Source organism: Brachycentrus maculatus, unplaced genomic scaffold (assembly GCF_059751285.1).
Source record: "Brachycentrus maculatus isolate JH-2025_06_01 unplaced genomic scaffold, ASM5975128v1 h1tg000301l, whole genome shotgun sequence".
In the NCBI taxonomy this organism is placed as follows: Eukaryota; Metazoa; Arthropoda; class Insecta; order Trichoptera; family Brachycentridae; genus Brachycentrus; species Brachycentrus maculatus.
In genome coordinates, this window is record NW_028281052.1 from 581,468 (window position 1) to 593,687 (window position 12,220).

Below are 12,220 nucleotides of genomic sequence, written 5' to 3' on the forward strand. Positions count from 1 at the left end.
GTCTCGCTTTGCTGTTCTTGGGTGACTTGGTCCAGGAACTTGACGTGATGGCTGTCGGGATCGGAGCGCGAGGTCTTGGCGAGCCAGGGAGCCGTCATCAAGGGGGCGGAGTCAGTGCGGTAGGAAGGGGAAGGGGGTCGGGCGCTAGGGCAAGGGCAGTCGGTCTGGGAGGGGAGGCTTGTTTCATCTTGACTCTCTTCATTATCGGGAGCATTGACAGGGGGCCAAACGACGTTTTTCACGCTTTTTACTTTTGATTTAGTTATAATCGTGTTAGTATTTTTATTTCGAACGTTACATATTAGTGTAGAATGAAAACAAAAGAGGTTAGTGTCAGATCGGGGAGATAGGATCGGGTTGAAAAATTGTGTGGAATAATAATATTAGTCATATGAAAATTATTAAGCATTTATCTTAAAATAATACAGCGGACTAAAATAAAAAGCTTCTTACATTTTTACAAGGAAATCAACAGAGATTTGTAGTTGAAACATCAATTTCATTTAAAGATCGTCTAAAACAGGGGTGGGCAAATTTTTGGTCTACCGGGCCACATTATGGATAAAACATTGACTAATAACATTTTAAAGTTTTTTTTTAAAATTATGAACCAATTGTTTGCCTACAGTGGTACTTTTAATAGATGTAGATAACTGCTTAGGAAGCTGAGAAAATGCAGTATTGTGACAGTAATTAAAAATTTTAATATACTTAATACTAAAATTTATCTGGGCCGCTATTTGCCCACCCCTGCTCTAAAACCTCTCATAATGTGAAAGATAACCTAAAAATATGACATGTGCATAAACAAGACTAAAAAATATTCAATTCAACAGTAAATATGTGAATTTATTAAATGTGTAGGATGCATACTGTAAATGTGGCGCAACATGTAATATGTAGTTTGTGGTTATTTCTGTATAATTATTATACACTGTTCATACACAGTTCTGATATTAATTTCTTAAAGGATGTGGTTAAGAGATCCGCTATAGCAGGTTTTTGTCAGTACACTGTGTAGGTACTGTCAACGGTAATAATATTTTAAATTTAAGTTTTACTTGTTAAATACCACTATTTCTTAGCACATTTCAGACGGGTATATTTTTAATCAAACATTTACATATTCATACCATACTAGGTCAAAGGAATTATTTTGCAATAAATTCTACAACCTACTCCCATTATTCATAGTCATTAAATAAAGGAACCATTTATAAAAGTCCACCTCCGTAGTATAGTGGTCAGCAAGCCCGGCTACCATTCTAGAGGTCCCGGGTTCGATTCAAGGGGGAAGGTAAAATAAATATGAGTGATTTTTTCATTTGGCAATCACTTGGAAAGGATCACCTTGGACTGGTACCTGAAGCAGAAGGCTGATCACCTCTCCTTCATGTGTTAACAATCAAGATAACACTGCGTTTATATGATGTGCAGTGCCCTATGCACCACTGGGGTGCAGTTAAGGTTTAAAGACGAATAATATTTTTTACGCCTGCAGACTGCTGGCGATAGGATTTGATAATTATGTACATATAATTACGACCTAAACAAAAAGATTGGTATATAATATTCATATAAAAACATTGGGTAATTTCATTTCCTTCTTTTCTGCCTTTGAAATGAGGCCGGCGCAGAAGGTAAAAATAACCATCCCGTCCTTAAGCATCAACCGACCAAACGGGTAGAAATACCTTTCCCGTCCGAAGTGTGTTAAGATCTATTGTGACGGTATTTACCGAGTAAAACTTAACTTAAAAATGGATAAATATTACCACAAAGTGACTGCCAAATCAGTTGATGAAAAGGTATTTATATTATTATGGGTTGGTGTTAAAATTGTCAGTATTCAGCCAATTATTAGAGAGTAGTTGTAAGCTTCAAAACATGAGCAAAAATTCTTCCAAAAACTTGACTGACATGAATATATCGGCAGTAACAATTCCGCATATTCATTAAAAGCTGAGAAAAATACAGTGAGGCCGTGTGTGATGGTTCTACTGTTTGTGGTGTTCAAATGAGAATTCGTCATTTAGAAAGTGATGTGTAAAATAAATTCTTTTTAAATTTTGATATTTCAACTCAACTTTACACACGCGTAACATTCACCATTCTACAATCAGCCATACTTCACAAATGTATTGAAAATCTCTTTTTATATATTTTGTTTTTAGAGGTCAAAGGATCTTGCATCCCTTGTATCACCGCGACTGTATTAAGTCTATTGTGACCTCCCTCTGTGTCATAGTTCACTCTCAAGACCTACGCGAGTCATGTAACTCACGATCTGTCTTGGTGTTAGGAGCTTCACCTTCTCGGAGTCTAGTAGTGGCCCTCCAAGGATGTGACCTCATTTGTAAGCGAGTGCGTCACAATTTTATAAAATGTGGATGAGCGTTTCGCTATCCACAATACAAAATCTCCAGACTGGGGAATCATACAGTCCAATTTTTGACATGTGCTTCCTCAGTCATTGAAAACCTTAACCGTATAAGATCAAAGACCATTGCATATATACAAATTTCAAGAATTAATGCAATACGGATGTTAATTATCATATTTTTTGTATTTACGACAAGTTTAAAGAAGAACTTTGGATTCTACATCAGCGTCTATGTACAAATGTGCTCAAACCTCTTCAATTACCTTTAAAAGGTGAAGCTGCTTTCATTGAGGAAAATTGACCTAAAATTTGGTAATGGTTTATTAAAACGAATAGCAAAGGAAACCAATTTCAAAGCGATATTCTCCAATGGCGTAGAAGAAATTAAAAAATGCTACTCAGACATCAACTCCGATATCCTCTGGTTGTATGAATAATGTATAAGTGTGGATAATGTATATATAATTTAAAAAAATGTATATTTATGGTTTTGTGATTAAACTTGTATTTAAAAACAGTAAAACCTCAATATAACAGACCTCTATTTAATGAATTTCGTATATAACGGACTAAAAATCCAGCCAATTAATACTATTTGCATTTTTGTAATTTAAGACAGTTTAGTATAAAAAAAACAGCAAAACTTCGAAAGCGCAAGCAAAACTTGATTTAATTTTTATTGAAGATTACCCAAGGCAAGCGTGTTGAAACTAAACGTCACTTTACGAAGAGTGTCTGAAGACAATAAATAGAATTTTGTTGTGTTTTGTATTGTTTGTTTTTATCTAAATACAATGTCCGTACTATCCGACCTGCAGACAAGACTCTAATAGAAGCTTTGCTGGTTATTCCTTTAAAAAAAAAAAAAAAATATATATATATATATATATATATATATATATATATATATATATATATATATATATATATATATATATATATATATATATATATATATATATATATATATATATATATATATATATATATATATATATATATATATATATATATATATATATATATATATATATATATATATATATATATATATATATAATCGACTTTCGGCTTTAACGGACACCCCAATTAGTCTGTTATATCGAGGTTTTACTGTACACAGTATAATATTTTTTATTAAATTGTTAAGCAATATTTTATTTATTAATTCCTTTATACACGGCTGCTAGTAAAAATAAATAAAATTATAAAATTACACATTCAAATCAAATTGATCACACATCACTTGGATGTGAAATGCACATCATTCAATCTGTGAACCATCAACAAAACATAAACACTGGACCACGCCAAGCTAAAGTCATTTGACATCACGTAGTTTCAATATGAAATGGTATTTTGAAACCTTGCAACTAAATGAAGGTTTTTGAAATCTCAACATAGATGAAGAAGAATATGGAAGTCTGGGTATTCACAGGGCTTACACGACCTCTCTTAGGTTGGTTTGAGTGATCACTTTATACACGCGTAATATTCACCTTTCTACCCACGACAGACAACCACTACTCAAATTTTATAACTCATATAAGCACGTCTTATGATTGACACATTATTTCATATGTAAGTTCTTAGCAGCATCTATGGTCGAGTTGAGTACGCTTTATTTCTCAATTCGACCATAGATGCTGCTGAGAACTCACAAAAGAAAGAATATCTGAATTATAAAATACAATTTGTCCGCCTCCGTAGTGTAATGGTCAGCACGCTCCGCTACTGTTCTAGAGGTCGCAGGTTCGATTCCCAAGGGGGGTAAAATAAATATAAGTGATTTTTTCACTGTTATATTTATTCAATATTATTACCCTGGACTGGTACCTGAAGCGGAGGGCTGATCACCTTTCCTTCATGTGTAAACGATTAAGATAACACTGCGTTTATATGACGCAGTGCCCTATGCATCATTGGGGTGCGGATAAGGGTTTTATTATTATTTATTATAAAATATATTCATATGAGTTCCAAAATTAGAGTATTGTGGTATTGTACATGGTAGAATGGTGAATGTTACACCAGACTTCGATATTCTTCTTCATCTATGTTGAGATGTCAATATATAAATAGCTCCCAAGTGGAAAAACCCAGATTTGTGAACAAGGATTTGAACACACTCCAAATTTTGTAAGTAAATGAAGGTTAATTATAATATAATATAATACTTTATATATTATACTAAGTCTGTCAAATTCAAGTTCACATTTAAAAAACCCTTAGTCAGTCTTACATACAGTATGTGAAAATTCGAATTATTATCTTATAAAATATATATATATATATATATATATATATATATATATATATATATATATATATATATATATATATATATATATATATATATATATATATATATATATATATATATATATATATATATATATATATATATATATATATATATATATATATATATATATATATATATATATATATATATATATATATATATATATATATATATATATATATATATATATATATATATATATATATATATATATATATATATATATATATATATATATATATATATATATATATATATATATATATATATATATATATATATATATATATATATATATATATATATATATATATATATATATATATATATATATATATATATATATATATATATATATATATATATATATATATATATATATATATATATATATATATATATATATATAAAATACCATGTAAGATATATAAAATAAAAATCTCATTTAGTAAGCAATTCCATATATGTAATTGTTAAATTAAAAAATAAAGTCATAATTCTACGAGTGGGGGGAATCACATGTAATATTTCACATATCCCAATAGTTAGTTGCCAAATTATCACATTTTAAACTGCTCTAGGTAACTAGAAAACTGCTGAAATGCGAATGCTTAGATGGTCAGCTGGAGTGTCCCTTAGAGACAAAATAAAGAGTTAGCATTCGTGTAAGCCTGGCTGTAACAAACATCAATAGTAAGGTATAGGAAAGGCTATTGAGATGGTATGGGCACATGGGTGTAGAGAACCTGATTACATTATAAACCAGGCCATGGATCTTCCTCAAGACCAAAAAAATCACGGATGCTACAGAAAGATAACATGATTGGTCCGCCTCCATAGTGTAGTGGTTAGCGCGCTACCATGCTGGAGGTCCCGGGTTGGATTCCAAAGAGGGTCAAAATAAATATTAGTGATTTTTCAGCCTAATATTTATTTAATATGACCCTGGACTGGTACCTGAAGTGGAAGGCTGATCACCTTTCCTTCGTGTATTTGACAATCAAGATAACACCGCTTCTATACGATGCAGTGCCCTATGCACCATTGGGGTGCGGATAAGGGTTAGAAGAAGAATTTTAATTTCATTGTCTCTATCATTACTTTGAGTGCAACAAACATGTTTGTATCACTTTTAACACATTGTTTGTGGGAAACGCTCAGTAGTGTCTTTTACGTACAGTTGGTAGAGAGCGGGAGACGCTTATAAGCGTTCTGTTTGCTTACTTTTGGTAGAGCGTGAGATGCCAAAAAACATTTTATAGAACTGAATTGGGTTTGTGGTTACTTGCGATAAGTATACTGAGGGTCGGGCGGCAGAATGTGAGTATAATAAGGGTCGGGGTTGATGAAAAAAACAGCCTGATAACAACACCAAGATAAAGCTTGTCAGGAGCTTGGTTCACTCCATTTTTTTCTATGCTGCTGAAACATGGAGCATTGAGTACTTTCTGAAGGTCCTATTAAGGAAGGTCCAGTTAAGGAAGACTTATGAACTAATTGAGATAATTTGGCTGCTGTGTTTCGATATGCGTGTTCCCTTTTCACTCGTAGAATTACGATAGTAATCTTACAAAAGTATCGTAAGTAGGTGTCTCCATAATCAGTATTGTCAGCGGTCACCCGTGTTGCCAGGTGATGGATATAGATACATGCGCAGGGGCGAATCAGACAAGTAGGACCCTGGTGGCCGGGGCGAAGGTGACGTGCTTACCTGTGAAGGGCTGCGCGGGCGCGGGGGCCGAGTACTGCTGCGGGCGGGGCAGGGTGGCGGCGGGGGACACGGGGGCCGTAGGGCCGGAGCGCGGGGACAGCGACGACACCGGGGAGTGCATGGCCGGGGAGAGCGGTGCCCCAAACGGCTTCGGCCCTGAGATGTTGCTGCTGGGCTGTGAGGACATCATCTTATTTTACTATTATTTACTGTTTTATTTTAAATTCTTTTGCAGTTTACAATATATTATAATTACTAGCGATTTTTAAACATCTCAGTAAGTACCTATTCGAAGGCTTTTTAGTACCTATCTATCTATAAGAGGTGAATTTTAAATAAACTCTTTTAGAGGTATCCTCTCTTAAAGTCTCTTTAAGTGTTATAATTACAAGTACAAAAAATATATAATATTAATACAAAAAAAGATCCCACAAAGGCATGGCCTGTGTGTGGGTATACATTTTATTTTAGGTTATAATAAAAGGGCACTGGCAAGAATACAATATATATCAGAAATAAAAGCGCTAATAAAAACTACAAATATTTGATTTTAACAGAAAACAAATTATGTTATTTATTCTATTATTGCTGCTAATCCTATAACTTATTGTTTTATGTATTTATTTATGTATCTATCTTTAACATTTTACCGCACCATCTATGGTTGAGTTGAGTAAGTTTTTCAATAAGCAGAGACCTTCATGAAATGTGCGTAAGATGTATTTAATTTTAATTTTATAATTATTTTACATACTGAAGCACCCTTGAGGTAGTATCCTACGAAAATGGCGCTATATAAATTATCCAAATTTACTATTATAACTACAAGAAGATCTTTTGAAAATATAATTTAATTTATATTTTGACCACTTATTTTGAGTGTGTCCAAATCTTTGTTCAATGTGGTTGTCAATCAGAGGTAGAATGGTGAATGTTACACTCGTATCTTTATATCACTTTTGATCACATAAAACCAGCCTATGACGGGTTGTAAGCACCTGTATTTACAGGTATTTACTAAGACTAGATATCACTCTTCATCTATGTTGAGATGTCAATATAAATAACTCCAAAATGGATAATTTGCAAGAGGTCAAAATACCATTTCACGTTGAAACTACCTGATTCCAGTTTTCATGTTTTTTTATGGTTAAAACCAAATAACTCCTAAGTAGACAAACCAACATCTGTAATAGAGTGTTGATGAATAATGGTTGAGTGAGAAATACGATGACTGAGCATTTTCTGCAATGTCTTTGCACTGTCCCATGTCTGGCTGGCTGTGCTGGTCGGGTCGTGGAGGCGTCTGTGTACCGGCCAACGTCATCTAACTGAACTACTAACCCCTTTCACTGCCTACACCGGGGCACTTCTAGAAAATTTGGTGGTGTTTCTACAAACTTGTATTTATTTAGATTGGCGGTGACAGGGATATTGAAAGCTTTTAAATGTAAATTCCCTATTATTTTTTGACATCTCATCAAAGATGAAGAAGAATATGGAAGTCTGGGTATTTACGGGGCTTACGACCGTCATAGGCTGGTTTAAGTGATCACTTTACACACGTGTAACATTCACCAATTCTACCCATTATTGACAACCACACTACTCAAATTCTTGGAAGTTCTATATATATGAACCAATTTAGAAACCTTGTTCGTGAATCACTAAAACTTCACTAGAGACATCTATTGGTGAGATGTAAAGAAGCTTTTTATTAAGCAGAAACTCTTATATTAGTATGTGAGATCCGAATCCCGGATTATAATCGCACACATGAGAAACGCCAGAAAATACCATTTTCATTTTTATTATTAAGCTTATAATTTGACCAGATAATTTATTTACAACATTTTGAGTGTGTCCAAATACTTGTTCACAAAATCTGGATTATCTCCAATTACAGGAGTTATTTTCATATTATTTTTTGACATCTCATCATATTCTTCTTCATCTTTGATGAGATGTCAAAAAATAATATGAAAATAACTCCTGTAATTGGAGATAATCCAGATTTTGTGATCAAGTATTTGGACACACTCAAAATGTTGTGTGAATTCCCTGAAAAATCGGAATACAATTTGGTTTTACATTTTCTATAAATTTCGTAAATAAGTTCATAAAACAAAAACTAAAAAATGCTTTGCAAGAGAAGGCCTGTCAGGAAGCCTAGATGCTTCCGTAACAAATCTGGGAATGCAGCGGGACAGCTTTGTGAACAAAGATTCGGACACACTTGAAATACCGTGAATAAATTACCTTGTAGTTGCCTCCCATGTGCGGAGGGATGACCTTTTTAAATACTCCGTTAGAGATGCCGACAGGGCTGTGCGTCTGGACACTGATGGGATACACACTCAACAAATTCCCGGAAGCCGGTCCGTTAGTACCGATCTTTATCTCTGTGTTATTGTTAGCGGGGGGCGCCGGGGGCGCGTTAGAGGAGCCCTGCGGAGCCCTGGGGTCCCTCTCCTCGTCGAGGACATTCGCGAAGGCATCCACGTTATCTTGATTAAGCTTTAGTGATAAGTCACTCATATTTCCAATCAAATCATTCGTGCTCTGAAATTTTTGTAAGGAGGAGAAAACATCAACGTTAGTAGACATGCTCTCGGAAACATATTAACCGTTATAGGGCTGAGATTTATATGTACGCTGTATTCCTTATATGTACGCTAAAATTGCCGAAGACTTTTTTGCAAAAAAAAAGTCCGTTTTAAATTTTGTGCGCATTGTTAGGGCGAAAATAATAGGTTGTTTCAAAATATGTATTTCTATTTTTTGGTCAAATTTGTTTATTTGTGAATACAAGGCTGAGGTCTCAGTCGTTTGAATTTAGAACGCGAATGACCGCGCTAGAGATGTGGTTTCGCGTGCAATTTTTGTTAATTTGACTTTTTTAAGAATATATTTTGAAAAAATATTTTTGCAATTTTCTTAAGTTACTTTCAATAAGTCTTTTCTTTTCAAAACTGTATATTTATTTTAAGCAAAAATACAGTTACGTCAAATGATGCCTGAGTTTAAAGAAAATTAATTCGCAATTTATCGTACATTGAGTCCAAAGGCCCAGTATTTACTAGGTCCGCCTCCGTAGCGTAATGGTCAGCACGCTCAGCTACCGTTCTGGAGGTCCCGGGTTCGATTCCCAGGGGGAGGGTCAAATAAATATAAGTGATTTTTTCACTCTATTATTTATTCAATATTACCCTGGACTGGTACCTGAAGCGGAGGGCTGATCACCTTTCCTTCATATGTTAACGATCAAGATAACACTGCGTTCATATGAGTGCAGTGCCCTATGCACCATTGGGGTGCGGATAAGGGTTTGAAGATTTACTAAGTCGCAACTAAATTTTCTCCAAATCCAGGTGACATTTTATGTAATTGATTTTTTTCTTAGAACACCATTTTAGCATTGAAAAATAAGTTTTCCTTCGAAATAATTATATGGTTTTGAAAAATAAAAAAATTTGAAAGGTAAGGTATTGAAAAAAAAATATATAAAAATATTTTTTCAATGTACATTCTGAAAAACAAAAAATATGCAAAATATATTTTTTTAAATCGGGCGTGAACAGACATGTGATGGTTGAATGAATTCTGTTTTGTGAAAATCCCATTAATGACTGATTGAAACAGAAATTAACTTCAGCACGCTGAGAGAGAACCTACAGTTTACACATAGTCATCGTCGATATATCGACGGCCGCGCTTTTGGCAAAGTATACCAGAATCGATATATTAATTCTCAGCACTCTAACGGTTAGTCAGGAATTAAGGATTGTTCAATACATTAACCTTTCAACTGCCACGATACAACTGGCCCCACCATGAATTATCATACAAGTATTATTATAATATTGGAACATGTAGAGACATCTTTTGGGATAGTTATGACTAAGTAAGACTTTAAAAGTTTAATATGCCACAACCGGAAGACATGTTTGACTAATTGTCTGGAAGTAATGGAAGCCTGTTCGCCTCCATAGTGCATTGATTAATACATTTGGACCTGGGTTCGATTCCCATTAAGGTCAAGATAAATACAGGTGATTTTTCACTCCAATATCACCCGAAGCGCAGGAATGATAACCTTGCCTTCATGTAATCAGAAATCAATATAACACTGCGTCGATGCGATGCAGTGGCCTATGCACCGTTTGGTGCAAATAAGGGTTAGAAGAAGAAAGGAAGCTAAGATTGTGCCATAGAACAGTCGATCCTGGTGTTCCATCCTCTCTGTCTACACTTTCAGATAAACAGTGCAATGGTAGCAGTAGTAGTAGTTGAAGTAAGACTTGACATGAAGAGATATCTCTTGGGATAACCATTTGCGGCGTGCCAGGCCTGCCTACCCGGCATTTAAAAGGTTAAGTTTTCAATATTCATGATTTTTAGACAAATATATGCAAAATTTTAAGTGGTTAAAGAGATAAAAAGGTGAAAAATTAAGAATATTTTTTTGGATTTAGGGGGTTTTCGATACTGGCATAGAGTCAGGCTACGGAAGTGGTGAAGTTTGAAAGCACAGAAGTGAGGTGTACTGATTCAAAGCGTTCATTCGTTGCAATAGTAAAATTACAATTGAAATCCAATTTTGATTACTGTCATAAAATGTAATTACACATTTGTAAAAGTGTAATGCATCCTGCAAACATTTAAGGTTATTAACAGTGACTTAAAATGTCCCCCTCCATAGTATAGTGGTTAGCTCGCTAGGCTACCATGCTGGAGGTCCCGAGTTCGATTCCCAAGAGGGTCAAAATAAATATAAGTGATTTTTCAGTCTGATATTTATTTAACATCACGCTGGACTGGTACTTGAAGCGCAAGGCTGATCACCTTTCCTTTGTGCATTTAACAATCAAGATAACACTGCTGCTGTACAATGCAGTGCCCTTTGCACCACTGGCTGCGGATAAGGGTTACAAAAAGAACACTGAAACTGACTAACAGTGGCATTAACACAATTTGGACGGGTGTTTTTTTACACCTGCGGACCGCTGGCGACGGGATTTGATAATTGTGTACATATACTATATAGTTTAGACCTTACCAAAGAAATGGGTTCATAATATTCATATTAAAACATGAAATAATGACTTTTTTCTGACTTCGAAATGAGTCCGGCAGAAGGTAAGAATACACTTCCCGTTCTTAAGCATCAATCGACCGAACGGGTAGAAATACCTTTCCCGTCTTTAATGCATTAACTAACAAGTGACCACTCCACTATGAAGATGAACAATTAGCATTTGACTCTATACACCTCAGTTATGTTATCCGACAAAACAAATTAAAATAAGATAGTAATTATATGATAAAATAACAAATATGTAGTTTTTTCCACATAAATTTTATTTGTAAAAGATTTTTTTTTTTTTTACTACATGAATTTATTTTATTATGACGACTAGTTTCGGAAGCTATGCTTCCATCTTTCCAAACCCTTATCCGCACCCGATGGTGCATAGGGCACTGCATCAATAAACGCAGTGTTATCTTTATCGTTAATGCATGAAGGAAAGGTGATCAGCCCTCCGCTTCAGGTACCAACCAGTCCAGGGTAATATTGAATAAATATTAGCGTGAAAAAAATCGCTAGAATTCATTTGACCTCCCGCCTGGGAATCAAACCCGGGACCTCCAGCACGGTAGCTAAACACGCTGAACATTACACCACGGAGGCGGACATTTTCATTTTTAGGTGTAAATATAAACTAAACTTAATATGGAAGCACAGCTTCCGAAACTAGTCGTCATAATAAAATAAATTCAAGTGGTAAAAATCAGTTATTTTTCTTTTACAATATCATCA

At 34.4% G+C, this 12,220-nt stretch overlaps 1 protein-coding gene across 12 annotated transcripts in view; it reads right to left on the reverse strand.

Annotated features, from left to right (window-relative positions):
• The window catches only part of Zasp52 (Z band alternatively spliced PDZ-motif protein 52), a 110,595-nt gene that overhangs the window by 14,786 nt on the left and 83,589 nt on the right, over positions 1-12,220 (reverse strand). For 6 of the 12 annotated variants that reach the window (XM_088267632.1, XM_088267631.1, XM_088267630.1 and 3 more), the window contains 2 exons: positions 8,659-8,961; positions 6,400-6,574 (listed from right to left, as the gene is read on the reverse strand). In XM_088267632.1, coding sequence (XP_088123758.1) covers positions 6,400-6,574; positions 8,659-8,961 — 478 coding nt within the window. Of the gene's footprint in view, positions 1-2,646; positions 2,686-6,399; positions 6,575-8,658; positions 8,962-12,220 lie in introns of all 12 variants that reach the window. The other 6 variants (XM_088267640.1, XM_088267639.1, XM_088267638.1 and 3 more) reach the window with 2 other exon arrangements.